General features: G+C 45.8%; 1 protein-coding gene across 1 annotated transcript in view; it reads left to right on the plus strand.

Moving 5' to 3' along the window:
• Nucleotides 1-20967, plus strand: part of ARHGAP22 (Rho GTPase activating protein 22) — a 246096-nt gene that overhangs the window by 206100 nt on the left and 19029 nt on the right. The window contains exons 5-6 of the mRNA XM_024210355.1: nt 2983-3190; nt 17599-17731. Coding sequence (XP_024066123.1) covers nt 2983-3190; nt 17599-17731 — 341 coding nt within the window. The remainder of the gene's footprint in view (nt 1-2982; nt 3191-17598; nt 17732-20967) is intronic.

Raw genomic sequence — 20967 nt, forward strand, 5'->3', positions numbered from 1 at the left:
GGGTGATTTTGAACCCATTCAGCTGGGATCAAAAGTTCAACTCAAAACCAAATGGTACTAGGAAAGGAAGCCTGGAAACAGGCTCAGAGAGCAGGCAGAGTGGAAAATAAACAGAGGCTGTGAAGGGAGCTGCAAAGACACGGGGACAGAGTCTAGCAGAGTAAATGTCTCTGCTCCTCTGTTCATAGCTAGTGAGCAGCCTTATTATTGGGGAGCTCCAGTAACTGAGAGAGGCCAAATGCACCCTGCTTGTTGGCAGCCTCAGCAGGGAAGTCCAGACTGTATGGGGCTATGCAGACATCTCCTCTCACATGTAGAGTCGGGGTTGAGCTGTGGCTATAGGATAGTATAGGGAAGCATGTTTTGCTGCTGCCATGCTAAAAGTGTCAGGTGCTGTGGGGATTCTGGACACCAGAGCTGTCAGTCCGGCACAAAATTCACTTAAAAACTTAATTTTTGGTTTTTGAAAGAAGACCTCTTCTAGAACCACATACAATGCTGAGTGTCATAGAATAGGCACTTCTGTTTACCCTGAGCCATAACACAAGAACAAGGGGGCTGGCCGATTGATTAGTTTAAAAAGCAACAGCTAAAAAAAAAAATAGGAGGAGATTAGTTTTCACAGAACTTATTGTTAACCTGTGGAACTCCCTGCCCTGGGATATTATTGAGACATATAGCTCAGCTAAGCTTCACAAGTGGATTAGACACTGATATAAATAAGAATTTAAATTGGCATGGACACTGGCTAGGATTAGATTGACAAAGGTGATCAATCCCCATTCTTCAGTAAACTGATCAAGTTGGTGTCAGCAGGGGAGTTCCTTCCTGCACACCAACCATGATACAGTAATGCACAATTAGGTATATTACCGGGGGAGGTTAACCCTTACTCTGAAGCCTCAACTACTGATCACTAGCAGAGACAGCATCCTGGACTAGAGGGCCCAATCCTGCACACTATTCAGGCATATTTTCCTTGAAGTCAGTGGGAAGAATCTCAGCAAGGAGTGTCCAGGATTGGGCCAAATATGGCTCATATATCTGATCTAGTATGGCAGCTCCACTGAAAGACAGCAAATGGTGATTGGGAAAACTTCCTGCTAGGAGTCCTGTACCTACCATGAAAGCATCAGTAAAATAAACATGGAACATGAGATCCTGTGGTTAATATTGGGATAGTAAGTGGGGTGTTAAAAACAACAAAACATCTCATAATCTAACAATGTTGACTATCTGGCATATTATAATCTTATGCACAGAACATACCTGACATTATTCCTAGGAAATTGGCTCTGAGTACAGTATGAACCTGGTTCTGTATGCTGCTGTATCTTCAGAGCCATCAGATGGGTACAATGGAAAGTCTCCTATTGACATCAATGGGCTTGGGATCAGGCTGCATATGTGCCATGGTCTGATTGCATCTGAAATTGAATAGATTTGGGGATTATACCCTTTATCTGAAATCTCTGTTCTGAGCAGGGTCAATTGCTTGAATGCTGCTTCTCCTACGCCCCCACGGCCACATCTTGAGCAGCAGAACTAAGGGTTCAGAATGCATATGTTAGGCCACGCAGCTGAATGGGGCCCTAGCAGTGGGGATTGACCCTGGGATCTTTGAATCTAAAAGCATGAGGCTGTAGTATCTGAGCTAAGAAATCATGCTCTGTTAGCTCAGGCTATAGCAGGCCCAGCCACCAATAGAGGGAGACAGAGTGCCACATGGCGTGGGTTACATACATGGAGCAGGTGTGGCTTACATTTACACATGACCATACAGGAGCATACTGTATGTATGGCGCATTAGGGTGCATCCAGTGTGTGGTAAGTAAAGGTGCTCATGATTGAATAGTGGGGTAGCTGTTTCTTCTAGGAAAGCAGCTTAATTGTGTTTATGATGGAGTGTTTCAGTTAATTTTCATTGTGTGTTCGGTGGAACAGGTCCATGGAGAGGCAGCATTTCTCCATGGCATTCAGTGCTTTCGTGGACTGCACCCCCAGAACCCCCTTCCATGTACTTTGGGTTGGAGGATTTGATCTGCAGAGATATTACACTAGGGGATTTTCTCTCGAGAAAACATGACTCCATTTATACAGCCCGTGCATTAATTACTGTACAGCACAGTGCGGGACTGTCACTTGCTATGTGTTTGTACAGTACTTAGCACCCTGGGGCCCAAGCTGGGTGGTGGCCTGAGGTGCTACTGCAAATACATGGTAAATAATCCCAGTGAAGGCCGCAAAGGAGACTGATTAGTTAGCTGAGATGGTTGAAAATGAAATGTAAAAGTAAAGGCCCCTGGTCAGGAAGGATCTTTCACAGCAGTGAGTGTGTTACCACTAATTCCTGGGTCTGTGGCTGGGTCCAGCGTGGGTTATTACATCCTGCCTGCTTACCGTTCCCCTGGCAGTGTCAGTGGGGGACATTAGTCTTCACTTCCTGTCCCAAACTTCATTTATTTTCCGAGCTGTTGGGCTGGGTTGCTGTGAGCTGTTAAATAGCATCTGTGTCCCTTCCCAGAGGTGGGTGTGCTCCAGTGGTAGATTCTGATGTGCCAAGTCAGTGCATCCATTTAAAAATGGGGCTCCTTTGGATCAAAGGCGCTGTGTCAATGCAATCACCCGGTCTACCATAAAGATGGAGAACAGCTGCAAGTCATCAAAACCAATGTTGAATTCTTTTATACCTTTCTTGGGAGGAAAATTTTGCCCTTAGTTGGGCACCTGCCAATGACCCAGTGGAAGCTCTGGTTGCATATGTCAGGGCAGAATTTGGCCTATAGTATTTTTCATTCTAAGTAGAAGAAAATTATGAGTTTGTAATTTTTCCTGGTTGATTTTTGCTGATCCTGGTAATAACTGGATTCATGTTCCAGTTTTGCTCCCTTCATGTGAAATATAACTCCCACCCTGACCCCATCCCATCCGCTGGCTTGTGGCGAATAAAAACTAATGCCAGGGTGCATCTTTCATTGGCAGGGATCTTCGGGCAGCGATTGGAAGACACGGTGCAATACGAGCGAAAGTACGGCCTGCGGCTGGCCCCACTGCTGGTGGAGCAATGTGTGGATTTTATCCGGGAGCGAGGCCTCACCGAAGAAGGGCTCTTTCGCATGCCTGGTCAAGCCAACCTTGTCAAGGACCTGCAGGATTCATTTGATTGTGGAGAGAAGCCCCTCTTTGACAGGTGAGTTGGTATCTTAGTTGCTCAAGGCGAGCGCCAAACTCTTGATCATTAACACATGTTTCTGTAACATCCCTGGCTTCTGATAACATCCCAGATGTGGCAGTCTTGGAAGATGCTCATTTTCAACTGTGGTTCTCTTTATTTAACACGCTCTCTATGGGCTCAGTCCTGCAAGGTCCACTGTGCTCTGGTCTAGGGTGGTTAAGCATGACCTGAAATTTGAGCATGTGCCTAGTTGATGAGACTGCTCATGTGCTTAAAGATAGGCACACGCTGAAGTACTTTGCTGGGCTGGAGTGCTCAGCAGCTTACGGGAGGATCAAGACATAGAACAGATGTCACATGAACGACACTCTGTCTGGGCAGGGTGTCTGACCACCTGTTACCATAGGGTCCTCTCACCATGCACTAGGTCTCCACAAGACCTAGGCTGTTTTTTTCTTCCCCTTTGACTGGTCTGAAGTCTCGGTCAGAAGCACCAAAGGGATGTCCCCTGGCCATTACACCTGAAGTGTGGAGAGCTGGTTAACAATTTTCCACCAAAACAATTTTTTTCAACAAAAATGGCTTCTTGATAAAAATGGAAATGTTTGCCCTGAAATTCCAGCAACTGGAACAGTTTTGGGTTGAAAACTGAAAAATAGCTGCTTTTTGTTGGGAAAAAATTGAAACATTTCTCCATTTACAACCCCCCCCCGCCCCAAAAGTCAGAGAATTTTGACAAAAATATTGATGATTTCCAGTTTTATTGAAAATTTTCACAAGGGGAAAACTAATTTCCTGTCCAGAAACGAGGAGTGTCTGCTGTGCCGGGGGCGGGGCGGGGGGAGAATAGGCCCACCCGGACCTGCCAAGTGACTTTTATAGTATCATCAAATTTAAGGCCAGATCCTCTAGCCTGACCTCCTTTGTATCACAGGCCACCAGCCCCCGCGCACTAAACCCAGGACCAAAATGAGACCAAGTATTACAACCTGCAGGAGACTAGATTCTTATGTGCCACAGGCAGAGACTAGGAGGGACTGAGGTGCAGCAGGCCCGAGGCCCCGTAATGGCTGGGAAATTATTGACATATCTAGATAATCCTGACAAGTGACCCGCACCCCACACTGCAGAGGAAGGTGAACCCCTCCCCCCTCCCGCCCCTCTCCAAGCTCCCTGCCAATCTGACCTGGGGGGAAATTCCTTCCAATCCCACCTATGGCGCTGCGAATGTGAGCAGGAACTAGCCAGCCATGCACCTGAGAGAGAGAGAGAATGCTCAGTGCCCGCTCAGAGCCCTGTCCCATCCTGTCCAATGTCCCATCCCCAGGCATGGCCGTCTCTGTTGCTTCAGAGGAAAGAGATTTAAAAAACCCTCCCAGAATACAGGGGGGAGAACAAATACGCCCAATATTGCAGCCCTGAGCCTCTCCTGAACATACGTGCAGTTTGCCAAACTGCACAGTGCTTTTAGAAATGGGCCCCCCCACCGGTAACCCTGCACAGCTGAACCCCAGGGAGATTTGATCCAGGTCCAGATGCTGCGGGAGTTTGGATCCTAATATCGTGACCATGACCTGTTGCTAGTGATTTTGCTGGGTGAGATTATTTTCACTGGTGATCTAAGCAGCACTTGAACCCGGGTCTTGTGGCCAGACCCCTAAGCAATGATGCCACCATCTCTTTGCCCCTGCAGGCCAGCCTACACTTTGTCTGTCTGTGCCCCCCACGCTTTCTGCTGCAGGAAGAGGTAGCATGGGCCTGAGTGGGGGATGCTGGGTTGCTCATTTCCAGCCTGGGAGGAATGTCTGTAAGAGTTTACTGAAGACATTCTTCCAATTCTTCCCTCCTCATCTCCACTTCCGGGCCACCCATCCTTCCCTCTTTGATTCTTAACCACAGTCAATATTTGCTCGCTCAATGGCACTATCCAAGTGGAGTCCACCCCCTCCTCCACATGGCTGGATGACTCCTTACATTGTGGTTCAGCTTCCTGCTGGGAAGGGGGTGGGGGGAAGGCACGTGGCTCCCGTCCTCCAGCTCAGCAGATGGGAAAAATCAACTTGCCACTCTTCTGGGTGCCCGCGATGGTGCTGCTGGGAATGAAACCCCATGAAACCGCCTCTGCACTTCGCTTTGGGGAAGCTTTGATTGAGTGCACGCCTTCCTCTCGCGTCTCCTAGGGCTTGTCTGTACGGGGATACTCAGGAAAGTGAAGATGAATTAGCTAAAGGCGCAAAGTTAATTTAATTTGCTTTAGCTTCAGCCTCCTTCAAAGGGAATTCAGCTGCAACGAACTGAGGTCACTTTACTTCTGAATGAGAGTGTCCACACAGAAGTTTAATGCATTTTAACTTCACACCTTTAGTTAATTCAGCTTGTCCCCTGGTACACGAGCCCTAAGATAGCTGTACCTCCAGAACAGGTGCAGCCTTGGCAGTGTTAGGGCAAGCTTCCCCGACACCCTGATACTGCTCCCACTGAATTCAATCCTACTTGCAGGTGCCTATCGGAGGGCAGAAGTTGGCTCTTTATGTAGGGAGAAGTGGCTCTGTTTGCTTTTGCAGAAGAGATTTGGGTCTTGTACTTTCCAAGGGCAAGGGAGAAGTGGGGTGGGGGGGCAGAGGGGCTGATAACACAGCTTGTGAGCTCAGTTGGTTCTAGGAGATTTTTCTGCCTTCTTGGGCCTGGTGAGAATTTGCTGCTGACATATCTGAACCTAAAGCCAGATTTGGAATTGAGCCCAAACTGTGAACCCCAATTTCAGCCTACTCTGACTCTGACCACCCATTTGCTGGCCCATCTCTGCTGCATAGTTACTGTTATCCTGTATTACAGTCAGACCTTTCTTTACATGTGCCCATGAAGCAGAGGCCTAGCTGTGGTGGAGACTGTCATTGTCCAAACCAGTGCAAGCTTGGGAGTAAATTGGTGTAAACTCCTGTTTTGATGCCCTTATCTTAGGGCTTGTCTTCACTATGGGGGTAAGTGGACCTAAGTTTCGCTACTCCAGCTAGCGGTGTCTTCACTGTGCTGCGTTGACGGGAGACACTCTCCGGTCGAATTCTCTTACTTTTCTCAGAGAGCTGGAGTACCGGGGTCAACCAGAGAGCGCTTGCCATCGATTTAGCAGATCCCTGCAGCAGCGTTGATCTCCAAGTGAAGATCAGCCCTTAGTTTGAGTAGCTTACTTCAGTTTAGCATGAACCTCTTCCTAATCAACTCAAGTTACACCAAAAAAAAAAAAAAAAAGCCACAGTTAACCAAAATAAGTGTCTAGACAGGGGTTTGCACGGGTTTAGCTAAACTGGTTTAAAATCAGACCTTTAGCTAAATTAGCATTGTGATGGGTTGGATCACAGAAACCCCCTTGGGAGCTGCCACCTGATGTGCCAAGACTACCCCTGCTTCTGTTTTCCCTGCCAGCTCAGGACTCCAGCACCCTGTCTTGCTGAGCCAGACATGCCCATCTGCTCCAACAAAGACCCAGGGTCTGAATCACTTGTTCCAAAGCTGCAAGTTTACCTGAAAACAGCTCATAGAAGTGTGCTTGTCTTTAGCACTCAGATGCCCAACTCCCAATGGGGTCTAAACCCAGATAAATCCGTTTTACCCTGCATAAAGCTTATGCAGGGCAAACTCATAAATTGTTCGCCCTCTATAACGCTGATAGAGAGATATGCACAGTTGTTTGCTCCCCCAGGTATTAATACATACTCTGAGTAAATTACTAAATAAAAAGTGATTTTATTAAATACAGACAGTAGGATTTAAGTGGTTCAAAGTAGTAACAGACAGAACAAAGTAAGTCACCAAACAAAATAAAATAAAATGCGCAAATCTATGTCTAATCAAACTAAATACAGATGATTTCCTCACCAGTTCCAGAGCACTCCCTTTTACAGGCTAATCTCCTTTTAGCCTGGGTCCAGCAATCACTCACACCCCCTGTAGTTACTGTCCTTTGTTTCAGTCTCCTTCAAGTATCCTCGGGGGGGTGTGTGTGTGGAGAGGCTCCTTCTTTAGCCAGCTGAAGACAAAATGGAGGGGTCTCCCCCAGGTTTAAATAGACTCTCTCTTGTGGGTGGAGACCCCCCTCCTCCCTCCTATGCAAAGTCCAGCTCCAAGATGGAGTTCTGGAGTCACCTGGGCAAGTCACATGTCCCTGCATGACTCAGTCTTTACAGGCTGAAGCCATTGTCCACATGGTATCTTGCATGTCTCCAGGAAGACTTCTTATGTGGATTGGAGCATTCCAAGATGCATTGTTTCCTGATCAGGTACTTAACCTGGCGAATTCCTTCCTAAAGAAGCTGACCAAATGCCTCACAAGCTTACTTAGAAACCAAGCCAGCATACAGCCCATATTCTTAACCTCAAGTAGAAAATGATATACATGTACAAATAGGATGAATAGATATAGTAGCCCATAACCTTTACGGAGATATATTACATGGCACAGGCAGCACAAAACATATTCCGGTTATGTCATACATACATTTATAAGCACACCCCCCCCCATAAAGCCTTATGGGGTACACTGTCACAAGCATAACTCTCCATATCAGTCCTCTTAATTCTGAACATCCTGCCTTTGGCCAATTAAAGTCTGAAACACGTCCATTAGCATTGTTTGTTTTTTTCATAGAATTAGATCAGCTAACGTGCACAGTATAGCTAAGGCTGGCGGGAGCAGACAGGCAATGAAAGAGCAAATTGTATAGCTAAAGCTGAAGGGAGAGGATGGGGAACAGGCTGACCAGCTCCTTACACATCTAACTATAATATGTAGGCAAAAAAGGTGCATGATCCTCGAGGACTTCAGTTTGTGTGACATATGCTGGTGGTCTCATGCTGCGAGTACTAAAACATCCCTGGAATTTCTAAATATCGTAGGAAATTGTCATCTAACTCAAAAAGTGTTGCCGCTAACCCGGGGGAACTCTATATTAGACCTTGTCGTAACAGATAAAAAGGAACTGATCACAGAACTAAAAATTAATGGTAGCTTAGGTACAAGTAATCATGACTTGATCACATTTATAATGTGTAAACAGAATAAAGTCCACTCCAGTGATTTTATATACACACACACACACACACACATACACATGCGGTGCTTTAAAAAGGCCAATTTCACAAAGCAGGAAACAATTTTGAGTCAGATCTGCTGACAGGAATAATTTAATCATAAATTGTTTTAAGAACATTGTACTTAGATGCCCCAAAAGCCAACATTGAGGAATATAATTATAGCTGCTTTCACTGCCCCTTTACACCAGGTCATTTTTTAAACTAATATGGCCTTCTTCCTAACCACTGGCTTTTTGGGCATCTAAGTAAAATGTTCTCATAACAATTCCCAACTACCACTCCCATTTTTCTGATTAAATTATTCCTGTCAGCAGAGCTGACTCAAAATTGTTTCCTGCTTTGTGAAATTGGCCTTTTTAAAGCTCCACGTGTGTGTGTGTGTGTGTGTATATATATATATATATATATATATCACTGGACTGGACTTTATTCTGTTGGCATATTATAAATGTGATTAAGTCATGATTACTTATATACATTGTGTGTGTGTGTTTGTATGTATGTATGTATAAAACAAATGGAAGAAAGGGAAAGTTGATAGTAAGGAATATAAATCAGAAGCTAAGAATTGTAGAAAATTGATAAGGGAAGCAAAGCTACAGCCAGCAGAGTAAAGGACACTAAGACATTATACAAGTATATTAGGAACAAAAAAATCCTGACAATAGTACTGGCCCATAACTAGATGGAAATGGTAGAATTATCAATAATAAAGCAGAAAAGGCAGAAGTGTTGAATAAATATTTTTGTTCTATATATGGGTAAAAACCAGATGATGTAGTCTCGTTGTGTGATGATAACATCTTTACCATTAGTATCTCAGGAAGATGTTACACAGCAGCTACTAAAGTTTAAAAATTTAAAACTTTCCTCCAGGAGTTTTAAAAGAGTTGGCTGAGGGGCTTGCTTGACTTTTGTTGTTGATTAGAATACTAAGAATAAAATTGTCAGACACATAGAAGAACATAAATTGTTGGGCAAAAGTCAACATGGTTTCTCTAAAGGGAAATCGTGTCTTACTAATCTATTAGAGTTCTTTGAAGGGGTCAACAAACATGTGGACAAGGGGGATCCAGTGGACATAGTGTACTTAGATTTCCAGAAAGCCTTTGACAAGATCCCTCACCAAAGGCTCGTACGTGAATTAAGTTGTCATGGGATAAAAGGGAAGGTCCTTTCATGAATTGAGAACTGGTTAAAAGACCAGGAACAAAGGGTAGGAATTAGTGGTAAATTCTCAGAACGGAGAGGGGTAACTAGGACCAATCCTATTCAACTTATTCATAAATGATCTGGAGAAAGGGGTAAACAGTGAGGTGGCAAAGTTTGCAGATGATACCAAACTGCTCAAGATAGTTAAGACCAAAGCAGACTGTGAAGAACTTCAAAAAGATCTCACAAAACTAAGTGATTGGGCAACAAAATGGCAAATGAAATTTAATGTGGATAAATGTAAAGTAATGCACATTGGAAAAAATAACCCCAACTATACATACAATATGATGGGGGCTAATTTAGCTACAACAAATCAGGAAAAAGATCTTGGAGTCATCGTGGATAGTTCTCTGAAGATGTCCACGCAGTGTGCAGAGGCGGTCAAAAAAGCAAACAGGATGTTAGGAATCATTAAAAAGGGGATAGAGAATAAGACTGAGAATAGATTATTGCCCTTATATAAATCGATGGTACACCCACATCTTGAATACTGCGTACAGATGTGGTCTCCTCATCTCAAAAAAGATATACTGGCACTAGAAAAGGTTCAGAGAAGGGCAACTAAAATGATTAGGGGTTTGGAGAGGGTCCCATATGAGGAGAGATTAAAGAGGCTAGGACTTTTCAGCTTGGAAAAGAGGAGACTAAGGGGGGATATGATAGAGGTATATAAAATTATGAGTGATGTAGAGAAAATAAATAAGGAAAAGTTATTTACTTGTTCCCATAATACAAGAACTAGGGGTCACCAAATGAAATGAATAGGCAGAAGGTTTAAAAGGAAGTTCTTCTTCACACAGCGCACAGTCAACTTGTGGAACTCCTTACCTGAGGAGGTTGTGAAGGCTAGGATTTTAACAGCGTTTAAAAGAGAACTGGATAAATTCATGGAGATTAAGTCCATTAATGGCTATTAGCCAGGATGGGTAAGGAATGGTGTGCCTAGCCTCTGTTTGTCAGAGGGTGGAGATGGATGGCAGGAGAGAGATCACTTGATCATTACCTGTTAGGTTCACTCCTTTTGGGGCACCTGGCATTGGCCACTGTCGGTGGACAGGATACTGGGCTAGATGGACCTTTGGTCTGACCCAGTACGGCTGTTCTTATATTCTTATGTAATACTGGGGAAGTTCCATAAGATTAGAAGAAAGCCCATTTTGTGCCAACATTTAAAAGATGTAAATGAGATGACCCAGGTAATTATACCCATTTGAGTCTGACATTGATCCAGGACAAGATAATGGAGGGGCTGAAATGGGATGCAATGAATAAAGAATTAAAGGCGGATAATATAATTAATGCCCATTAACATGGGCTTATGGAAAATAGATCCTTTCAAACAAATCTGATTTTTTTATTACAAGGGTTTGGTTGATAATGGTAATAGTGTACTGTTGTATGCTTAGACTTCTGTAAGGCATTTGACCTGGTACTGCACGGCATTTTGATTTAAAAAATTAGGATGATATAAAATTAACATGGCACACATTAAAAGGATTAAAATCTGGCTAACTGATTGGTCTCAAAATGTAATTGTAAATGGGAAATCATCATTGAGCAGTTGTGTTGGTTGTAGGGTCCGGCAGGGATTAGTTTTTGGACTGGGACTCCAGCCAGGGAGGGGCTAGAAGGGGCCTGCCAATGCAGGGAGGGAGAAAAATGTTTGTTTTGTGGGTTTTGTTCTAGGATTTTGGTTTGGAGTTTATTTTATATTTGTAAGCGGAGTCAGAATGAGCTCTACCCTGACATCTGGTGGTGAGCTCTGGAAAAGGACTTCAGGGGCTGATCTCGTTTGCATGGACACACCCACCCCACCGAGCATGATGGGACTGCTTGCCCAAATGGTCACTTTGGCTGCTGTTGGATCCCCAGTCTCTTTGTTATTGGGGCAGGAGTAATAAAGTGTAGTTATCCTGGTTATGTGAATCAAGGACAGTACAACTGTACTTGGCATTTTATGACAGAAGGACGAGCCCTCAACTAAGTAGCACTTGCTAGGCAAGGGACTTGGGTTCCAAAGCCTAGTGAACTGAGAGATGGTGGGGACAAGCATGCATGTGGGATAGCATGGCCCCTGTTGGAGGGTCCGAAATGCCACTTTGACTTCTCCATTGTGATAACAGAGCTGATTTTGACTCCATTAGGAGTCTTGGTACATGCTGCAGAACTGAAATCACTGATATCTAGGTCTAAGCATTAGACCTACTTTGGAATAGTGGTTCTGAGTGCACCAGCACTAAGGCTCCCCTACTAAAAGCTGAAATCACTAAAGAGCTAGAATACTGTGTGCAGTTCTAGTTTCCCATGGTTAAGAAAGATGAATTCAAACTTAGGTGCAGAGAAGGGCTACTAGGGTGATCCAAGGAATGGAAAACCTAGCTTATGAGAGGAGACTCAAAGAGCTTAGCTTGTTTATCCTAACCAAAGGAAGGCTGAGGGGAGATATGATTGCTCTCAATAAATACCAGGGCAGAAAAGGAGTTATTTAAGTTAAGCGCCAGTGTGGACCCAAGAACAAATGGCTATAAACTGGCCATCAAAAAGTTTAGGCTTGAAATTAGACGAAGGTTTCTAACCATCAGAGGAGTGAAGTTCTGGAACAGCCTTCCAAGGGGAGCAGTGGGGGCAAAAAATCTAACTGGCATGAAGACGGAGCTTGATAAATTTATGGAGGGGATGATATGATGGGATTGCCTACAATGGCACATGGCCGATCTGCGACTGCTAGCAGCAAATATCTCCAATGGCCGGCAATGAGACACTGGATGAGGAGGGCTCTGAGTTACTACAGAGAATTCTTTCCCAGGTGTCTGGCTGGTGGGTCTTGCCCACATGCTCAGGGTCTAACTGATCACCATATCTGGGGTCAGGAAGGAATTTCCCCCTGGGTCACATTGGCAGAGACCCTGGGGGGGGGTTGCCTTCCTCTGCAGCATGGGGCACTGGTCACATGCAGATTTAAACTAGTGTAAATGACGGATTCTCTGTAACTTGAAGTCTTCAAACCATGATTTGAGGCCTTCCATAACTCAGCCAGAGGTTAGGGCTCTATTGCAGGGGTGGGTGGGCGAGATTCTTTGCGATGCGCAGGAGGTCAGACTAGCTCATCATGATGGTCCCTTCTGGTCTTAAAGTCTATGCGCCTGAGCTTTAGTGGAGGGGTGCACATGGGCCAGGGGAGCACCCAGCATTGCTAAGGGGGAGGGGAGCGGACAGTGTGGCGAAGACGGGGGGTAGTGCACAGTAAAGCTAAGGCAGAGAGGAGCACATGGGCAAGGGGAGGGCGCCCTGTATAGCGAAGGCTGTGGGCAGTGCACGGGCAAGAGCATTGCACAGTAGAGCTAAGGCTGAGTTTCAGCTTCCGTTCCTCCCGGCCTTTTCCGTCCTTGTCTGAGGGCGTCCTGGCATGGTCTCGCCCAGAGGTGAATGTTTTTCTGCAGCTTTGAGTGAGATTCAGTCACTTGCTTTTGGGGTTGCACAGGGGTGAAAGAAATCCCCTTTATGCCACTCCCAAACCTTGCTAAGAGGCCTTGTTTGCACACAGCACCCTCAAACTGTTACATGTGGAGTGGGGAGGAACAGAGGGGGACGGGAGGAGAGGGAGCAGAAGGAGCCTGGCAACTCATGATGGCTCTGGGCCCTCTTCTGCCCTCCCCTCCTAGGAGCAAGGATGCCCCCCTGCTCCTGCCCCAATCTCCCTGTAAGACCTGGCCTGGGAAGGAGGAGGGGTATGAAGAACACCTGGAGCTCCCCTCTGTCTGGAAGGAGGAGAGGGCCCTGCTGCAGCCTGGAGGGGTTTGAAGAATCCTGGTGGGAGCAGAAGGGAATTATGAGGGGGGCACAGCTGATGGTGGGTTGGGCAAATAGCGGGGTGGGAGATAGAGGCAGAACTGATGGAAACTGGGGGATGAAACTGGGAACTTCAATTTGTTTTCCCTGTGTTTACCCTCATCCCATGTCTTTAATTTAGAAACATGTCGTTTACATTTAAACGCATTGGCGCTAAATTGTGTTGGTGCATTTTGACTTCCAGTGGTACACTTTTAATCAGGCACTTACCGTATATACTCATTCATTAGCCTGTTTGTTTATAAGCCGACCCCCCCAAGATGGTTAGGTAAAAATAGCAAAAACTGTATGTCCCTTTCATAAGCCGACCCTATATTTCAGGGGTTGGCAAACTTTGGTTCCTGGCCCGTCAGGGTAAGCCGCTAGCGGGCCTGGACGTTTTGTTTACCTGGAGCGTTCACAGGCACAGAGCCCCTCAGCTCCCAGTGTCCGTGGTTTGCCGTTCCCAGCCAATGGGAGCTGCGGGAAGTGGCGTGGGAATGGCGAACCGTAGCCACAGGGGAGCTGAGGGGCTCCATGCCTGCAGACGCTCCAGATAAACAAAATACAATGTATTAGATATTCAATTCAATGATTCCATAGAGTTTAAAATCATCAAATTTTGGTGTAGACCCGTTTATCAGCCAACCCCCGCTCTTTGATGCATCATTTTGTTACCAAAAATATTCGGCTTATGAATGAGTATATACGGTATTTAGATACTTGCGCAACACAAAGTGATCCGTAACTGACATGCTTTCTTTAGATAACTTGATTGTGTGCTGCTCAGTACTTTTCCAAAAAAGGGACTGTACGAGTGAGTGTCAACATTTCGGTCAATAAGAAAGGGAAATTAGATGTCAGTTTATTTCTTGTGAGTTTAACTGCTAATTTTAATTAGTTTTAATAGAATTAATAGCATGCTGTTTGAATCTCATTGCAGTGTATTTGTATAATTATTTGTTTGCAAGATTTCACTGGAATATTGTATGCTGGCACAATTAACCTTTTATTTTGAGAATAATAAATACAACCCGGCACACAACTCTTGAAACGTTTCGATCCCTGGCTGATGGCAGGCTCACTAGAGAGCAAACACCCGAAGAGCCATTTGGCCTGCCAAGATTTGGACATTGCTTTATCCAGCCCACCAGAAAATGTCCTTGAATACCACTGCTGTAGGTAATTAGTTAGTTAACGCTATGGCATTACTATATTTATTACTACCAGTTATGTGTTGAAATTAAAAGGGTTTTGTTTGCTTCAGCTTTTGTGCAGCTCTACAATTGGTCTATCACATTTTAAACCTGGAGCTGAAATAACCAAGGTACTTTAACAATAGAGTGTTTGGCATCAGGCAGGGTGGTGGTAAAACAGTAAAGGGAAGGAACTGAATATGCACCGAGGGCCACCCAAAAGGATAACATCTGCAGACTCCGATCAAATTTAATCCAGCCCTGCTTGTGATAAGCTACGGTACCTCACAGGATAGTTAGTAGAACGGCTTGAAATGCACGGGTGATAGAGCCAGAGGGTTGATGCTAATCTGCTGCATGGAAACCATGGCTTTTCAGTAACCCCTGAGATCCACAGCTGTGTGTCTTGCATGAAAGAGCAAAAACTGAGAGGTTGGATGGAGTTGTTAATGTTACAAAAACTGACGAAAAAGCAACCAACCAAAATAGAATGGGGCGTTATCGCAAAGACAAGGATTTGAGGTGGTCAGCACTACCCCTCTAGTTCTCCATTGTCACCGGGTGTACCTTTCTTAGAAGGCTTTGAACATGTCCAAGTAGGGGAGACAAAAAAGGAGAGCCACTTGCTGTAATGTATTTAGACTTCCAAAAGGTCTCTCACAAGGGGCCACTGTAGTACCACTAGAGTAGTCAGGGGTGAGAGGCAAAGTGTTGCCATGGATCAAAACCTGGCTAGGAGTCAGAAGGAAAAGAGTAGGCGTAATGGTCAATTTTCATCATGGTAAAAGGTTAACAGCAGGGGGCACTACGGTTCCAAACTAGGATCTGTGTTCTTTACTTGATTTATTTCAGCTAATTGATTACTAAAGGGGGCCGAGCAGCAGGGTAGGAAATTTTGCAGAGGACACAAAGTTATTTAGTTGAGGCAGGACCAGAGAGGATTGGTGAGAAACGTCAAAGCAACCTCAACAAGCTAGGGGAATGGGCAACACAATGGCAAATAAAATTCAATGTTGATAAATGCAAAATAAGGCATATGGGAGGGAATAGTAGAAATACTCAAACCTTACAGGGTTTTAATTAGCTCTATCCACTCAAGAAAGGGACCTGGGTGTCATTGTTGACAGCTCAATGAAGACCTCTGCTTAATGTGCAGCTACAGCTAAAAAAGGAAACAGGATGTTAGGATGCACAAGGAAGGGGATCAAGAATAATACAAAAACATTATAAAACCATAGAAATGTAGGTCTGGGAGGTCCCTCAAGAGGTCATCAAATCCAGCCCCTTACAATGAGGTGAGACCAAGTAAACCTAGACCATCTCTGACAGGTGTTTGTCTAACCGGTTAAAAACCTCCAGTGATGGGGGGTGGGATTCCACAATCTCCCTTGGAAGCCTATTCCAGTGCTTAACTATGCTTTATAGTTAGAAAGTTTTTCCCAATATCCAGCCTAAATCTCCCTCGCTGCAGATTTAGCCCATTACTACTTCTACCTTCAGTGGACATGGAGAACAATTGAGCATGGCTATGGCTGCGAGTTTGTCATGGAAGTAACAGTTTTTGTGACTTTCTGTGACCTCCGTAACTTCTGCAGTGGCCGGTGCGCCTGGTTCAGGGGCAGCTCGGGCAGCTCCTGCGCCAGTTGTACCGGTCGCTGCTGGGGCAGTCTCGGGCCACTGCCAGCAGAGTTGGGTGTGGGAGGTGGCAGGGGATTGGGGCACAGGCTGGGGTGAGGCGGGCTCTGGGCAGCGCTTACCTGGGGGGCTCCCCGGAAGCAGCGAAATCCCCCTTGCTCAGCTCCTAGGCAGAGGCTGTGGCCAGGCAGCTCTACGTGCTGCCTCAGCCTGCAGGCACCACTCCTGCAGCTCCTATTGGCCACGGCTCCCAGCCAATGGGAGCTGCGAAGCCAGTGCTCTGGTTGGAGGCAGTGCGCAGAGCTGCCTGGCCACACCTCCACCTAGGAGATGAGCAAAAGGTGGAAGTATTAAACATTTCTATCTTCTTGATGTCCTCAGTTATTAGCTCTTTCCCTGCTAAATAGAGGACCTACACTTTTCTTCATCTTCCTCTTACTCCTAATGTATTTAAAGAACCACTTCTCATTCCCTTTCATGTCGCTTGCTAGGTATAACTCATTTCTTGCCTTAGCCTTTCTGATTTTTTCCCTACATGCTTGTGCTATTCTTTTGTTCTCCCTTTAGCAATTTGTCCCCAGCATGGTCAGCTTGTCTGGATGACCCAGAAAGCAGAACCCTGAGCGGAGCGATAGGAGCTGTGTGAGTGGAGCAGAGAGACACTGGGCTATTGCTCCGGTGTAGAGTATGAAACAGCAAGTGCCAAATGGCATGGCTTGGGAGGCAGAGGGCCCCAAAGCCAAAGGGGCGAACCTAGGCAGGAGTGTCACCTGCTGTACAGCACGCAGGCAGACACAGCTCAGAATGGCTGTATTCTGCTCCGACAGTCACAGCGATGGGCACGGGCTGGGGAGAGCGACAGCTATCAGAAGCGGCAAAGGTTACACTGTCATGCCAAACGCTGGATCAGTTTGGTTTTTAGAAGGTACAAAGCTTTATTTTCAGCACAGCAGTCACAACAGCACGCTCATCTGGGCAGCACCCTTCTCTGCTCTCCCCACTTCACAAGAGTGTCCATCCCCCACCATCCTGCTTCCCCTGCTCACCTGGCTTCACCCTCTCTCCCTGACAGATCCGAAGATTTTCCCCATCATCAACAGGACGCACCTGTAAGCAGCTGAGCAATGGAGGCACTTTCCTCTCTGATCTAGTGCTTTGTCTCTGTCACACTGTGTGGTGAGGAGTGAGGGCATGAATTATGGGGCAGGCCCATGGTGAAAGTATGCGTGGGCTCCCTGCCCGAGGGTTCTGTGACTCCCTCAGGTAGACTAGCCCATGTTGGTTGGACATGTGGCCGGAGTGTCCTCCTCCTCCACTCCTCAGGGCCTGCCCTTTCATACATCATAAGAAGGGCCTGTTAGCTGCCTCCCTGCGCCCCTCCCAGAGAACGTGCATAGGGCTTATAGGGCAGTCAGCTTGCAGGTTTCTAAAATTCACCCCTCTTTCCTCCTGTTGCAGCAACACGGATGTTCACACCGTGGCGTCCCTCCTGAAGCTTTATCTCCGAGAGCTGCCAGAGCCCGTCATCCCCTTTGCCAAATATGAAGACTTCCTGTCATGTGGACAGCTGCTCTCCAAGGACAAGGGAGAGGTTAGTGCTCCTTCTATCCTTCCTTCTTTTACCCTCAGTGCCATTCCTGGAGCCTCGCGACTCAACGAACAACAGCCTCTCCATTTTCTCCTCCAGGGCCTGAGCCAAAGCCCACTGAAGTCTGTGGGAACCTTCCCAGTGACTCTGACGGGCTTTGAATCAGGCCTTAACATTGTAAGCTCCAGCTTGGAGCCGGCGTCTTTCGCAGGTTAGTCTTGAAATCCTGTGGTTCTGTGTCCATCGTGTACGTTTTATGTACTCTTGGGCTATGGCTGTTTCTTCCTTAGCAGGGCTGTCCTCTAGGCGTTGCAGTAACAACTGTGAGTCAGGAGAGCTGGGTTTTATTTCCGGCTCTGCTCCTGTGATTTAGGACAAGTCCTTTTGCCTCAGTGTCTCATCTCTTCCTTGGGGATAATAATTCTTACCTCACAGGGGCATGGGGCGGTTTTTCGAACTGTCGTTTGTAAAGGGCTTTGAGTTTTTCAGAGGAAAGGAGTCAGAAAAGGGCAAATTATATTCTCCCACGTGGGTATGAGGGGAAATAACACTTAGCACCTCTACAGCACCTTTCATTTGAGGGTCTTTTCTTCAGCTTCTTCTCTATCTTATTCCAAGCAATGGAAGGGACTGAAGGAGCCCTCCAGCTCTCTGGCGGTGGTGGAGATTCGGGAGGGTCGTTTCTCCCATGGACTCATTAGGAGGGGCAGGGTGATTGATAAAGGGATAGATCTGATCCAAGAGTCCTGCTCCTGTCACTGTGATATCTGAGCTCTCTACCGGACGGCATGTCAGAGCTGCTGTCGTCTGTGTGACTGTCACTTTCGAAGTGGGGATTTTATAAGCCTGATTCTAGTGTCAGCCAAAGAAGAACAGATGCCTGTGGAGTCAACAGTCTTGGGTTCGATCACCTCTGACATGTATGTGTGGTCCATAGTACCAGCCCATATCTCCCTCTATTGGCTGCTCCTAGTGGCCTATAATACAAACCTGCTACTTACAGTGAGTTACACAGTTAGTTACGCTCTAGCTCAAGTGGCAAAGATCTGTGTAATGATGCTGATGGTCCCGGATTCAATCCCTGCTGAGGATGTACAGGTGTGGCCACCATTTGCAAAGCATGTGGTGCAGCTGCCAGGCCTGGATTCTGTATTCAGCACACAGATTTCTTACGCTATGACACAAGCACAGCCGCTCTGCTGCCTATAAAAAGCAGCAGCACTTTAGCTGGTTTAGTTTGGTGGTAATGTGGACTGGGTTTAACCTGCACAGACTGGGGAGAGAGATTTGGATTCCCGAAGCCTGTTACACAAGAGCAGACTCAATGCCAAGTTTGGCAAACATCATTTTATATCCTCATTTAGTTTATAATCGACACAGTTCGCCTGTATTTCTCTGTCCTGGCTGCAGTTGTCTGGGAAGCAGCATCTGAGTTGCTTTTGTGTGAATGATGCTAGACAGAATTGTATTGTATTATTCTGTCTGGCATAGAGCATTGCCCATGCCTTGGCGGTGTCTCTTTAAGCCACTATAGAAAATGCACTTGTCACAACTTCTGAGTTGTCAAGAAGATTTGGAGTCTCAGTGTGGGTTGTTTCCTTGAAGGAACGGGAACACGCAGCACAGACGGGATTTCCTCAGTCATTACGTGCCCAGTGGAGCGGGTAGCACAGTTTAACATGGAACCCTGCACTGGCCCATCGAGCTGGCTGAACTTTGTGTGGAAGGTTTTCTTGCTGAAAAATGCAGTTTCATTGAAACTGAAGTTTTTCCTGGGGAAAATGTTGATTCTGATGAAAAATGTCAGGTTTCCCCTGGGGAATTTTGAAACCAAAGTTTGTTTTGAATCAATACTCCCAAAAACAAATGTTCATTTTGACTTCAGCTGTCAGTTTTTCAATTTTTCTGAACGAAATGAAAATCTTAGTTTTGAATTGGATGTTTTGATTTAAAAAGTCAAAATGTCTTTTCATTTAATTTGTTTCAGACTGAAAAAATTGACATTTTAAGTCAAAAGGTCAATTCAAAATACAACTAACAAAAATTTGCTTGAAAAATCTGTTATATTGAAATGAAAACTTTTGTTTTCTTTCAAAAAGTTGGTTTTGAAGCAGTTTGAAATTTCCCATGGGAACTGAAATTTTTTGGCCAAAAACTTTTGAGTGAAGCTTTCTTCATTTAAAATGTACCCCACTAAAAATGTCTCTATTGATCCTTTGGGCTGTTCGGTTTTGAACAGAGATGGGTATCGTTATATAAAACATTTAGTACTGCTCAATGCATCTGCCCTCGCCAACTGCAGCAAACCAGCCTCGGGAGGTGTTCTAAACTTTGTGTTTGTTATCCAATTGCCCAGAGCTCCCCAGGTCAGTCCCTTTCGCCACAGGCTCTCTGTGTAACAGCTTCTCTTCCAACACTGATCCAGGCCCCTCAGCTCTGGTACAACCCCAGTGTGGCTGCTATAATGCAGACAGGTTTTTAACAGTGTCCTTGAACAATGGTAAAACCTCCAGGTGCCCTGGCGTGGCTGTAGGGCTGTAAATGGGACAATGGCAGGAGCACAGCCTTTCTCAGGGTATTTTGACACTCTGGTTCTGGTCTCAGCCAGTGCAGGGCAGTGCCCAGGTGCATGAGAATGAAAAATTGGGGGAACACTTTGAAACCTTTTAAACAATGATGTGAGTTCAGTCTGAGCTCTCTCCACTTCCACATGGAACCCAGCACTCATGGAATTAATAAGCTAGTAAATAGTTTTGGACATATAAAAAGGGGATTCGGTTTAGTGTTTGGGGCAAAGATTTGAGTGACTTTGCTGAACCCTGGTTCTCCTAGCCCAACCTGGAGGCTCCCATGTTAGCCTTAGTCTGTTTTGCACCTTGGAGATTCCTGAAACCAGTCCTTGTGAAGCAGTCTTCTGTAGGATTGGTGCAAAACACTGTAGTTTACATTAGTGTCACTCCAGAGGGTTGAGCCAATAATAAAACACACTGCACTGGTAAGTGAAAGAGTACTGGAGCTAACTGGCTCTCGTGGGCGATCCCAGCCATCACGCATGCCCAGTGCTATTAGACCATTTCTGCCTAGCGCTCTTAGCATTCAGGAAGGTGGCTTTCACACTTTCCTGTGGTGGTGCTTTCAGCAGCGGTTGGTCTCAGTGTCAGTGGATGCCAGCTTGTGACAGAATGACGAGTGCTTCTGCAAAGTCTGCAGCAGTAAAGATAGGAGTTTTATCTGGCAAA

This window comes from Terrapene carolina, unplaced genomic scaffold (assembly GCF_002925995.2).
Source record: "Terrapene carolina triunguis isolate 2854851 unplaced genomic scaffold, T_m_triunguis-2.0 Scaffold402, whole genome shotgun sequence".
Classification (NCBI taxonomy): domain Eukaryota; kingdom Metazoa; phylum Chordata; order Testudines; family Emydidae; genus Terrapene; species Terrapene triunguis.